At 43.2% G+C, this 12,500-nt stretch overlaps 3 protein-coding genes across 6 annotated transcripts in view; 2 read left to right on the forward strand and 1 right to left on the reverse strand.

The window, feature by feature from the left end:
• The window catches only part of ints15 (integrator complex subunit 15), a 4,118-nt gene extending 497 nt beyond the window's left edge, over window positions 1-3,621 (forward strand). The window contains exons 2-8 of the mRNA XM_027171330.2: window positions 254-441; window positions 626-847; window positions 1,678-1,843; window positions 1,939-2,240; window positions 2,353-2,554; window positions 2,639-2,678; window positions 2,941-3,621. Coding sequence (XP_027027131.1) covers window positions 256-441; window positions 626-847; window positions 1,678-1,843; window positions 1,939-2,240; window positions 2,353-2,554; window positions 2,639-2,678; window positions 2,941-3,190 — 1,368 coding nt within the window. The 5' untranslated portion in view covers window positions 254-255 and the 3' untranslated portion in view covers window positions 3,191-3,621. The remainder of the gene's footprint in view (window positions 1-253; window positions 442-625; window positions 848-1,677; window positions 1,844-1,938; window positions 2,241-2,352; window positions 2,555-2,638; window positions 2,679-2,940) is intronic.
• Window positions 3,622-3,675: 54 nt separating this feature from the next.
• On the reverse strand, window positions 3,676-7,197 carry LOC113658763 (phosphomannomutase 2). Its single transcript, XM_027171331.2, has 8 exons — window positions 6,978-7,197; window positions 6,174-6,285; window positions 5,847-5,923; window positions 5,677-5,768; window positions 5,375-5,474; window positions 5,110-5,185; window positions 4,802-4,917; window positions 3,676-4,466 (listed from the first exon to the last, which is right to left on the reverse strand). The coding sequence occupies exons 1-8, from the start codon at window positions 7,050-7,052 to the stop codon at window positions 4,362-4,364; spliced, it is 753 nt and encodes a 250-aa protein (XP_027027132.1). The 5' UTR covers window positions 7,053-7,197; the 3' UTR covers window positions 3,676-4,361.
• Window positions 7,198-8,635: 1,438 nt separating this feature from the next.
• Window positions 8,636-12,500, forward strand: part of LOC113658764 (mitotic spindle assembly checkpoint protein MAD1) — a 26,700-nt gene continuing 22,835 nt past the window's right edge. The window contains exons 1-7 of one of the 4 annotated variants that reach the window (XM_047802792.1): window positions 8,636-8,764; window positions 10,320-10,473; window positions 11,087-11,227; window positions 11,576-11,755; window positions 11,869-11,993; window positions 12,071-12,152; window positions 12,286-12,416. In XM_047802792.1, coding sequence (XP_047658748.1) covers window positions 10,327-10,473; window positions 11,087-11,227; window positions 11,576-11,755; window positions 11,869-11,993; window positions 12,071-12,152; window positions 12,286-12,416 — 806 coding nt within the window. In that variant the 5' untranslated portion in view covers window positions 8,636-8,764; window positions 10,320-10,326. Of the gene's footprint in view, window positions 8,851-10,303; window positions 10,474-11,086; window positions 11,228-11,575; window positions 11,776-11,868; window positions 11,994-12,070; window positions 12,153-12,285; window positions 12,417-12,500 lie in introns of those variants that run through there. The other 3 variants (XM_047802790.1, XM_047802791.1, XM_047802793.1) reach the window with 3 other exon arrangements.

Consider the following 12,500-nt stretch of genomic DNA (forward strand, 5'->3'; position numbering starts at 1 on the left):
ACACTCTCACAAACTCTCTCTCACACACACTCACTCACACTCACTCACACACAGGGAGACGCTAGTTGATGTTGTTCTCTATATCTCTACTTTAATGTGGTCCCCGTGTCTGTCCCCGTGTCTGTCCCCGTGTCTGTCCCCGTGTCTGTCCCCGTGTCTGTCCCCGTGTCTGTCCCCGTGTCTGTCCCCGTGTCTGTCCCCGTGTCTGTCCCCGTGTCTGTCCCCGTGTCTGTCCCCGTGTCTGTCCCCGCAGATATGAGTGATATCCGTCACGCTCTGCTGCGGCGAGACCCTCTGAGTGCAGCTAAAGAGGTCCTTTACCACCTGGACATAGCATTAGGCAGCACACTGCAGAATGTCCCTGGCCTGGACAAGAACACTGTGGACCTGGTGGAGGAGTTCATATTCCATGTCCCAAAAGACAGGAACACACCACGTAAGGTGAGGAAAGGGACAGAGGAAAATCCAGATGTGAGCTGAGCAGCTGGAAATACTCTTAACACACACACACACACGCACACGCACACACACACACACACAGATGTATATAAAGGTGTCAAAATAATGTGCATGCTTGTTAAAGTAAACGTGTGTGTGTGTGTGTGTGTGTGTGTGTGTGTGTCAGAGGATGAGCTGTGTTCAGGAGCTGCAGCTGTTAGAGATCATGTGCAGTTATTTCCAGGAGCAGAGTAAAGATGCAGTCAGACAGGTGATCTTCTCAGCGCTCTTCAGTCTGCAGGGAAACAAAGCCGATGAGAATCGCATGGCCACACTGGGCAAACTGGTGTCCATGGCCATCGCCGTGTGCAGAGTACCCATCCTAGAGTGTGCTGCCACCTGGCTGCAGGTGGGAACACCAACAGCAACACCTTCTGTCTGCTGTAATGTCTTTAATAATGCTGTGGTTCAGTGTTTTCCATCAGGGTGTGTGTTCTACTTAAGGGAAGAACAGGAGATTGCAATAAGCAGTGATTAAGGGGGCCAAACACTTTCTGGCCCCACTCCTTATATCTTTATCTCCTCTTCATCACATGGACACTAGCGTGTTTTCTGTACACATCTGTGTATGAGGAACAGGGAAGTTTTTTTATTATGGGATGTCAATAGTACAGACTGCTACATGCCCAGTGTATAATGGAGCGTCGCCGCAGGTCATTCATACCACAGGCTGTCGGACATTAGTGATGTTATTGTGCAATATTCTATCATTTTATATCATTAAATATTATTAAATATTGTTTTATATAAAATGTTCTTATTGTAAGTCTTTATCACCTGTCTGTGAGCTGCAGTGGGATCAATAACGTTTATCTTAGTTTTATTTTGTCAAAAATATAATGATTGTGCAATGAAAACTGTAGGTGTGTACCATGTTAATTTCCTGTGTGTGTGTTCAGCATACTCACTCTGTGTGTGTGTGTGTGTGTGTGTGTGTGTTCAGCATACTCACTCTGTGTGTGTGTGTGTGTGTGTGTGTGTGTGTGTGTGTGTGTGTGTTCAGCATACTCACTCTGTGTGTGTGTGTGTGTGTGTGTGTGTTCAGCATACTCACTCTGTGTGTGTGTGTGTGTGTGTGTTCAGCATACTCACTCTTTGTGTGTGTGTGTGTTCAGCATACTCACTCTTTGTGTGTGTGTGTTCAGCATACTCACTCTTTGTGTGTGTGTGTGTGTTCAGCGTACTCACTCTGCGTGGTGTGTGCGGTTGGCGTTGGTGTTGGTGGATGATTATTGCACATTGGTGCCAGGATCCATCACAACACTGCAGAACGTCTGTTCAGCCAGTCCTCGCTTCTGTTGCCAGCTGATCACCGCTGTCACCGCCCTGTACGACTTGTCCTCAGGTACACACACACACACACACACACACACACACACACAGGCTCTGACAGCAGTATAAATGTAATTTAAATTATTGATATGATTAATGTGTGTGTAGATGAGTTAACTCCGCCCCCCACACTGTTGGACATGGTGGTTGGTTGGATCACAGAAGACCCCAGACTGCTCCTGTTGACCTTCATCAACACTCCTCTGACCTCTAGCTTGCCGCTGGGGTGTTTGGAGGTCACACCCCTCACTGGGCTGCTCCGGTGGTGTGTGAAAGCACCGCTCGCCTCTCAGAGAGCCTGCAAGTCAGCAGTGCCCGGAGCCCAGCTGGAGCAGGAGAACAGGGCAGTGTGTGAAGAGCTGTACTCCAAACTGCACCTGAGTGTTCTTCAGGTGTTCCTCATGTTGCAGGTGGCCTTCCTGTTCTTCTCACTACATCATAAAGTGGACGTGCCTCTTCAGCCTTCTCCATGTGTAGCGATCCTTGCGCTCAGTTTAACTGCAGTGTTTCTCCTCTTTCCAGGTACATCTGACGGAGCAGAACCTGCTGGGGCGTCTCGCCGTGCTGCAGGTGGAGTCAGTGGCCGCTCTGGTAGAAGAAGTGAGCGGGTTGGTGGAGGAACTCAATCCGCTTCATGCTGCCAATCACATCCAGCTGGCTCTGGATAGACTGGCCCAGGCCCTGCAGGTTGCCATGGCAACAGGAGCCTTGCTGTGTTCCAGAGGTGAGTGGGATAGACTCATGTTTGGTAAGATTCCTAATAAAGTGGCTTCTGTCAGCGTTCATGTTATTGTTTTGTCTCCTTCAGAGGACCTGAGATCTCTGTGCTCCAGACTGCCTCATAACAAGTGAGTTCCAGCAGATGCTCAGTACAGCGATTAGATCATGTGTGTAATTATTACTATTTTGTAAAGAGATGTTTGGAAGGAGTCTCCAGTGTCAGTACATCCTGTGTCTTCACTTTAATCGATTAGTTCTGAAATCTAACCAGTGTTTGTGTGGGAAGAGTAAGTGCTCCATCCTGCCCCCTAGTGTCTGGTTCATTAGTTATGAGTTGTGAGTCTGCTCGTTGTTTGTGTGTGAATATGAATCTTTTGTTTTTATTTTCAGTATGTTACAGCTGGTCATGTCCGGTCCGGTGGTTCCGCATGGCGCGGCGTTCCAGCCCAGCGTGTATCCCTATATCCACCCCGCTCGGCCCACTCCGCTCTCACCCCACCACGCCCTCTCTCCTCTGCCCACCCACCCCACCCTCACCACACACCACCAGCTAACACCACACACAGCACACTCGCCCCTCCCCTCTCCGCACGCCTTCCACCCCGCCTCCATGGCCTTCCCGTACCGCCCCATCCGCTGAGCTGCGACTCATCAGCACATGTTAGTGTGAGATCAGATGTATTAGAACATTAATCAGCATGTAAATGAAGACATTTCACCAGGGTTAAAGTCGACTGGCTGTTTCTGTTGTTTGTGTTTTTTACTTAACGTTCATTCTGAAACATGATGTAAAAACTTTCTCTAACTGATGTGTTGGAGTCTGTTGGATGTCTCCATAAACACTTTGTATGTTTGTTCTATGATGGTGGAGTTTTCTAAATAATAATTCAGAATGACTTGAGTTAGTTTCCCATGTAATTCTGTTACACAATATTTATAGTCGCACCGTCAGCTCCGTGTAGAACTGGACGTTTGGAGCGCTTTCAGGCTCTGAGTGACGATTACAGACGTGTGTGTCGTCTCATCACCGGTTAGAGGATGTAAAATAAAGATAAATGAAGTGGTTGTGAAGTTTTTATCACTTAAAGATTTAATTAAAGGGAACAAAAACATGACAAACTTTAATTCAGTACAAATCACATTTTATTTGTTTTAAAAGTTAAAACATAAAGAACGACTCGGTTTCTCATCCATGTGACGTGATGTAAAGGAAATGAGTTCGATTCAGACACAGAAACCCAAAACCATGAACCCCACAAACCTCCTGAATAAAGGATTCATTAGAATCCCAAATCTAATAAAACCTTTTAGACCCACACATACACACACACATACACACACACCATCAGCAGAAAGAGACATTCTGATTATTAGATAAAGAAGTTGTTCATTATTTCATTTAATATGTGAACTTATTCTAATTAAGAAGTGTCCTGTATGTCATGTGAGAGGACAGTTTAATACTTCATTTATTTCTATCTCGTGTGTGTGTGTGTGTGTGTGTTAGACCCAAGACCAGAACCATGTCCTGTTTACAAATCTGACCAAAAGCCCTAATGAGTTTGATGGATTAAAATTAGACCTGCAGTCAGACAGCGATGTTCTGGATTATTACAGTAACAGATGAATTTCTCTGAACGCTGAGCCACACAGTTCCACACTGAACACAGACTCAGCTCCTGTGTGTAATCGTGTAAGGTTTAGAACAAAGAGACACCAGATTTAAAGTTGATTAAAAGAATAATTGGAGGTAAACACCAGCACCAGAGATCCTCCACCTTCAGTAACGTGATGTTTGACTGGAGGAGAACTCAGCTGAAGAAGAGCTCCTGACAGACTCGCTGTGTGTCATCAGGTGACGTGACCTCGTGGCCGACAGTCCGGGGGTCTGTGTAGATCTCGTAATCGTTTCCTCCCTGAGTAACAAAGATAGACTGAAATGAGAAACACCGAACATTCGGTCACTTTTAACCACACGCAGGTTTCAGAGGAGAAACTCAGGAGCTGAGCAGAAACAGCGTCAGTCACATGTTTCACTTCACATCACTAACTGTGGGTGGATTCAAACAAGGTGACGTGTTCATAGCTGTTTAACACTGGATGGGAATATCAGGACATGAAGCTCAACCTATTTTATCTCTTAATCTCAAACAGCTTCAGGGTTCCACAGAAACTGGTTCTTTGTTCCAATACTTTTGGAGTGTAGTTGTGAAGCTGTTTGTGTGTTAGAGCTCGAGTTCAGGAGACGAACCGGTTTGGTTTTATCACCGAAGAAATGGATGGTCTGGTACACGTCCTTCTCTACGATCCCCAAACAATAACGCTTGTCCCAACCTTGTGGAAACACATCGAAGCTGATCTGTCCTCCTGCAACACACACACACACACACACACACTTTCACAGATTGTTCTGTTCTACTTAGTTCAATCAGCTCCACCTGATGTGACTATTTATACATTTATTTATTCATCATTCAACAAATCTGATCACACACACGATCACACACACACACACACACACACACACACACATGCAGCACGCACACACACACAGCTCACCGATGGAAAAAGCCAGTCCTTTTCCTCCGAACTTTTCTTTCAGAACAGACACAAATTTCTCTCTGATCTTTTCTTTCTGCAGGAGAAAAGTTTAAAGAATTAGATCTGATCTCACAGCATTAACACAGACGAGTTTTAGATCAGAATGATGAGATGATTAAGCGTGAGCTGTCTGATCATTTACTGTCACGCTGAAGTTACACACGTACAGATTTACAGATCTACTGCACGCTGTAAGGTGTGTGTGAAGATTATAAAGTGTTACCTTGTCCAGCTCAAAGAACTCGATTCTCTCCTGCTGACTGCAGCTCCTTCCGATAGGAGAGATGTTCAACATCCCGTTCCTGAACTCGATAAACGTTCCTCTGGGAAGAGAAAGATCACGAAGTGTCAGTGAGGTCATCACACGAAAATACACGTGTGTGTGTGTGTGTGTGTGTGTGTGTGAGTGAGAGATCAGACTGTTTATACTATGACATGTTCTTTAACATAATACAATGATGAATGGTGGTGTATGTTAGAGGGACGTTTTTGTACAGGAAAATTAGTGGTTATGTTTCTACTCACCGTTTCTTGGGCAGTTTGATCTTGGCCATGTAATCTAAACAGAAGTTGATGAAATCCTGTAAAATCTCCTCTCCGAGGTACGCCTGGATACTCTGATTAACACAAACATGCAACAGTTCAGACACACGGGGTGTGTGTGTGTGTGTGTGTGTGTGTGTGTGTGTATGTACCTGTACAGAATGGAGCTGCCCAAATCTGTAAGCCACCAAACCATTCTCAGCAAAAACATAGTCCACTTTCTCGATTACTGCAAACACACACACACACACACACACACACACACACACACACACACACACACACACACACACAGATGTGATAATAGAATGTTATAACTATTGTAGTATAAACCAAATCCTCACATAAACACACTTTAAAGTGTAAATTAAATGTACAGCATCATTTTTTCCTCCTGATCTTCACACACGTCACTTCTACTGAACATCATGGCTTATTAATATTTAAATAAATAAATAAACTCTTATGGTCTCTCGCACCATCGTCTCCCAGCTGCTCTTTGATCTTATTCAGATCTGAACCTCCAACAACTCCGACTCGTACCCTCTGCCTCAGTTTACTCAGGAACTCCAGCATGTGTGGAGAGGCTTTCTGTGATACACACAAATACACACATACATATACACACAGACAGCGAGACAGACACACACACATATATGCATACACACACACAGAGACACACACATATATGCATACACACACACACACAGAGAGAGACACACACACATATATGCATATACACACACACACACACATATATGCATATATATATACACACACACACACACACACACACACACAGAGACACACACACATATATGCATATATACACACACACACATACACAATTTTTTTTTAGTTTACAAGAGCCATCTATAAGTTTACATTACTGACCCTAAACATTAATAGACATAAGAGACACTTTTTGACAGTAGATTATAAAATAATCATTAAAGCAGCCATAATTAATTTGCTGATTTTGCTTTACAATGTAAAAGCCGTCATTTAGAGCTGCTATAAACTACTCGAAAACACTCTCAGCAGTGAATTGGTGTGCTAGTGAACGCACCATGCTATGAAAGTCATTCATTCAGTTTATAAATAAAACACAATTAAATAAAACCCCAAAAAAGAAATGTTCACAATAACTACACAATAAACAGTTACAGGTCTCAGAAGGTTCACAAACTGAATATGTAAAAGCGTAATGAACTGTAATTCCTTAGGAGTTATTAGCAGTTAGCTAGCTAGCTAAAGTTCGCTGTACTTGAACACAGCCTCACCTGCCGAGCTGCAGTTAAAGTTCCGTCTACATCAAACAGACAAAGTGTGTTGGTGTCCACACGTGAGCTCGTCATCACGTACAAAACACGTTTTCTGATGTGTTACTAATGTTATTATTGTTATTGTACGGAACCGACTCGGGTTTGGCGGAAGTGACGCAGGTGTCGACACGTCTTCAGCTACAGAGTCCTGAATCACACACTGCTCTGTTTTAGTGAGTGACGTGACGTGACGTGACGTGGCGTACAGCTAAGTACGGTGACCCAGACTCAGGATTTGTTCTCTACATTTAACCCATCCAAAGTGCACACACACCCGTTGGCAGTGGGCAGCCATTTATGCTGCGGCGCCCGGGGAGCAGTTGGGGGGTTCGGTGCCTTGCCCAAGGGCACCTCAGTTGTGGTATTGCCGGCCTGGGACTCGAACCCACAACCTTAGGGTTAGGAGTCAGACTTTCGAACCACGACTTCCCCATTGGATTTTACATATCCCAAGTTATCGGGCAGAAACAGGCCCTAACCCTAAGACCTTGCTCAGGAACCCAACGTTGATGTCTCAGCAGCTTGGGGGCTTGAACCCCAACCTTCTGATGACTCAGCACCTTAGCCGCTGGACCATCATGCCCTCACTGTGGGCTTTCTGCACAGGTGAAAAGTGCACGGTGTGTGGGGCAGGAACAGGGGCAGATTTCCATGTGTTTGCTTACAGTTTTTTTCTCGGCATGTCAGTAATAAATGTTGTGTTGTGCTGTTACAGTCACATATAAGGAATAAAACATCACACGTTGTGGTGTTACAGTCACGTGTTGTGGTGTTACAGTCATGTGTTGTTGTGTTACAGTCACGTGTTGTGGTGTTACAGTCACGTGTTGTGGTGTTACAGTCATGTGTTGTGGTGTTACAGTCACGTGTTGTTGTGTTACAGTCACGTGTTGTGGTGTTACAGTCATGTGGTGTTACAGTCACGTGTTGTGGTGTTACAGTCACGTGTTGTTGTGTTACAGTCACGTGTTGTGGTGTTACAGTCACGTGTTGTGGTGTTACAGTCACGTGTTGTTGTGTTACAGTCACGTGTTGTGGTGTTACAGTCACGTGTTGTGGTGTTACAGTCACGTGTTGTTGTGTTACAGTCACGTGTTGTGGTGTTACAGTCACGTGGTGTTACAGTCACGTGTTGTGGTGTTACAGTCACGTGTTGTTGTGTTACAGTCACGTGTTGTTGTGTTACAGTCACGTGGTGTTACAGTCACGTGTTGTGGTGTTACAGTCACGTGTTGTTGTGTTACAGTCACGTGGTGTTACAGTCACGTGTTGTTGTGTTACAGTCACGTGTTGTGGTGTTACAGTCACGTGTTGTGGTGTTACAGTCACGTGTTGTTGTGTTACAGTCACATGTTGTGGTGTTACAGTCACGTGTTGTTGTGTTACAGTCACGTGGTGTTACAGTCACGTGTTGTGGTGTTACAGTCACGTGGTGTTACAGTCACGTGTTGTGGTGTTACAGTCAGTTTTCAGTGCCTTTAGAGACAGTCTTATAGAATCAACATAAAGTACCTTTCCTTTTCTAAATGATATGAAGCGGTTGTTTTCGGTAAATGTACATTTGTGAATGTGACATTTTACTACCAAAAGGATCAGATTTATTCTGTAACTTTGCTTATATAAGTTATATATAAGGTACATCATTAGTTTAAGGAAAGCGCGACTGACACGCGTCATTTCCGCTATGGGGCGGAAGTGACGTCACACCGGAGCTGATCTACAAGTAAACGGAGGGAGTTTCGTCTGTTCGTCAGTTTTATTTACATTTTATACAGAAAATATAATAAAGTTTATTTAACTTCGTTTTCCTGCAGTTTATCATCTGTTTACGGTGAGAAGGGCATCTGATCTGTGTGGAGTTTATAACGTCTGTTTACTGTTTACTGTTTGGTTTAATTACGGAATCAAACGCAGATGTAAATATTATGTATATAAATATATAAATATGTAAATATACAAGCTGTAAATATTATATGTGTAAATATGTAAATATATAAATATGTAAATATACAAGCTGTAAATATTATATGTGTAAATATGTAAATATATAAATATGTAAATATACAAGCTGTAAATATTATATGTGTAAATATATAATATATAATATATATAAATATGTAAATATACAAGCTGTAAATATTATATGTGTAAATATGTAAATATATAATATATAAATATGTAAATATACAAGCTGTAAATATTATATGTGTAAATATATAATATAATTATATAAGATGTAAATATGTACATTTCCACATATTCCTCCACCTTGATGACATCATTACAGTTGATTTCTGACCATAGACACTGACCATAGACACTTACTGACCATAGACACTTACTGACCATAGACACTGACCATAGACACTTACTGACCATAGACACTGACCATAGACACTTACTGACCATAGACACTTACTGACCATAGACACTGACCATAGACACTCACTGACCATAGACACTCACTGACCATAGACACTTACTGACCATAGACACTGACCATAGACACTTACTGACCATAGACACTGACCATAGACACTTACTGACCATAGACACTCACTGACCATAGACACTGACCATAGACACTTACTGACCATAGACACTGACCATAGACACTTACTGACCATAGACACTGACCATAGACACTTACTGACCATAGACACTGACTATAGACACTTACTGACCATAGACACTCACTGACCATAGACACTGACTATAGACACTTACTGACCATAGACACTCACTGACCATAGACACTGACTATAGACACTTACTGACCATAGACACTCACTGACCATAGACACTGACTATAGACACTTACTGACCATAGACACTTACTGACCATAGACACTGACTATAGACACTTACTGACCATAGACACTGACTATAGACACTTACTGACCATAGACACTGACTATAGACACTTACTGACCATAGACACTCACTGACCATAGACACTGACTATAGACACTTACTGACCATAGACACTCACTGACCATAGACACTGACTATAGACACTTACTGACCATAGACACTTACTGACCATAGACACTGACTATAGACACTTACTGACCATAGACACTTACTGACCATAGACACTGACTATAGACACTTACTGATCATAGACACTGACTATAGACACTTACTGACCATAGACACTGACTATAGACACTCACTGACCATAGACACTTACTGACCATAGACACTGACTGACCATAGACACTTTCTGTTTAACACAAACTCACTTTCTCTCCATCATATTTATATGGAATCATTTCTTTCAGCTGTTTTTGTCTGCAGTAAAACGATGAGTGATCTGGAGGACGACACCATCATCTTCTCCACACTGAAGTCATTTAAGAGTTTAATGTCTCGCCCTGAGACCTCGGTGTTGGAGCCCGAGACGTCGTACAACAGGAGCGACCTTCAGAAACTCTACACACAAAGATTCGAGGTTCGTCACCCAGCTGTTTTACAGGAACATCAGTGTGTGATTACTGACGCTACACTGGGCCCGAAGCACAGTCACCCAGCTGTTTTACAGGAACATCAGTGTGTGATTACTGACGCTACACTGGGCCCGAAGCACAACAGTCAGGATTACATTAACAGTTAGTGTTTAATAAATCTACCGGTTTGGTGATGCACTAAATTAATATAAATAATTAAAAATAACCTGCACAGAATCTGTAATATAATGTGGCTGATGTTTATCGGTCTCTTCTCTGTCACTCAGTGTGACATGTCGAGTCAGATTTCAGATCAACGCTGATATTAATATTGACCGAGACTTGAACCCTCACCATTAATGTACTTTACTTGATGGGTTTTAGTGAGGTGAGTGTTGACTGTCAGGGAACCAGGGAACGGGTTTCTATTAACACTTTGTGGGATTCGACCCTCTTTAGAAAATGACTTGTTCTTTTGACCTTTCTGTGCGTTCTAGGAATCAACTGTGTTTGTGTTGACTCTTTCTTGGGAATCGACTCTTGCTCTGTTGACTCCAGTGTCTTGTGCTTGAGCTTGTTTTTGTAGTATATTGTGGACACATGTTTTTGTGTGTGTAGATGGAGGAAGCAGCTGAACGCATCCACTCTAAAAGGAGTCTGCTGCAGCTCACTCAGGAGAAACAGCAGATGGAGCTGAGCCACAAACGGGCGAGAATCGAGCTGGAGAAAGAGGCTCATAACAGCTCTAGGGATTTACAGGTCAGTCACACGCCCACTTTTATACACACTCTTCTTCTGTTTTGTCTTTAGTGAATTTCAGTTATTTCTTTTCTGAAACCCCGAGCGTTGGAGCTGATGGATGATCTTCATTCCACTACAACTTTACTAACAAACTCCATAAACACAGTGGACTTACATTTAACTTCTAAACCTTTAAAGAATCTGCTGCATGACATTTTATCACCTACAAACAGACAGACGTACTTCGTTATTCTCCAGGAGGAAATCCAGGAATAATTAACTCTGGACAGGAAGAAAAAGAGAGAGAATTCTTTCTAATCATGAAGCTGTTATTTAAATCAATCTGACGTTCTGTTTTTCTCACAGAGACAAGTGGACCTGAACCAGGACCTGCTGATGAAGATCAGGCGTCTGGAGGAAAAAGAGGAGAAAACCCTGCAAGCTCTGAATGACCAGCTGGAAAACAACAAGTCCCTAAAGAGGAACATGGAGGACCTTCAGAAACAAGTGCAGGAGAAGGACAGCAAGCTCTCTGAGAGCATCCAGGTGCTGAAGCACTGCTGCTGGTCAGCATGATGCTCCTCTGTATTTTCATTGTATTGAATTTTTTTTTTTGTTGGTTTTATTTATAATTATTATAATTATTTATTTATTTACAGATGGTGAGCGAACTCAAGGACGAGACCCGAACGCTGAACCAGAAGCTACAGATCCAGGAGTCGAAGTTCTCCACACAGAATTTGGAGAAGCAGGCTTTAGAGGAGCAGCTTGAGATGCAGCAGAAGTAATGACCTGAGACTCTGACTATGTTCAACATCATCAGATCTTTGATTTAATTTAAGTGTTGTATCTGTTTAACAGGAAGTACCAGGAGGTCTGTCAGAAGTACCAGGCGCTGCAGATGTCCCAGATCTCCAACACTGACAGTGAAATCAAAATTAAGGTACCGTCGATGTTAAACATACCAGAGTGAGGATCATCTGACCTGATGGTGTGGAGCTGCATCAGCTCAAAGCAGACCATGTGGATTCTCTCTCTCTCTCTCTCTCTCTCTCTCTCTCTCTCTCTCTCTGTAGGAGCTGAAGAGGCGTTTGGAGCTCCAGGAGCAGGACTCGATCATTGTAAAGAACATGAAGACAGAGGTGACCCGGCTTCCTGAACTGAAGAGAGAAATCAAACACCTGCAGGAAGAAAACGCATATCTCAGGTGTGTGTGTGGTGTGTGTGTGGTGTGTGTGTGGTGTGTGTGTGTGTGTGTGTGGTGTGTGTGTGTGTGTGGTGTGTGTGTGTG

The sequence above is a fragment of the Tachysurus fulvidraco genome, chromosome 18 (genome assembly GCF_022655615.1).
Source record: "Tachysurus fulvidraco isolate hzauxx_2018 chromosome 18, HZAU_PFXX_2.0, whole genome shotgun sequence".
NCBI lineage: Eukaryota > Metazoa > Chordata > Actinopteri > Siluriformes > Bagridae > Tachysurus > Tachysurus fulvidraco.

What these genes read in the sequence shown, in the direction of transcription:
- LOC113658763 (XM_027171331.2), bottom strand. Translation starts at nt 7,052, where the DNA reads ATGACGAGCTCACGTGTGGACACCAACACACTTTGTCTGTTTGATGTA. An exon ending in CTTTAACTGCAGCTCGGCAG is followed by an intron (nt 6,286 to 6,977) that starts GTGAGGCTGTGT and finishes TGTGTATCACAG; the next exon opens with AAAGCCTCTCCACACATGCT. An exon ending in AGGACTGGCTTTTTCCATCG is followed by an intron (nt 4,918 to 5,109) that starts GTGAGCTGTGTG and finishes TGTGTGTTGCAG; the next exon opens with GAGGACAGATCAGCTTCGAT.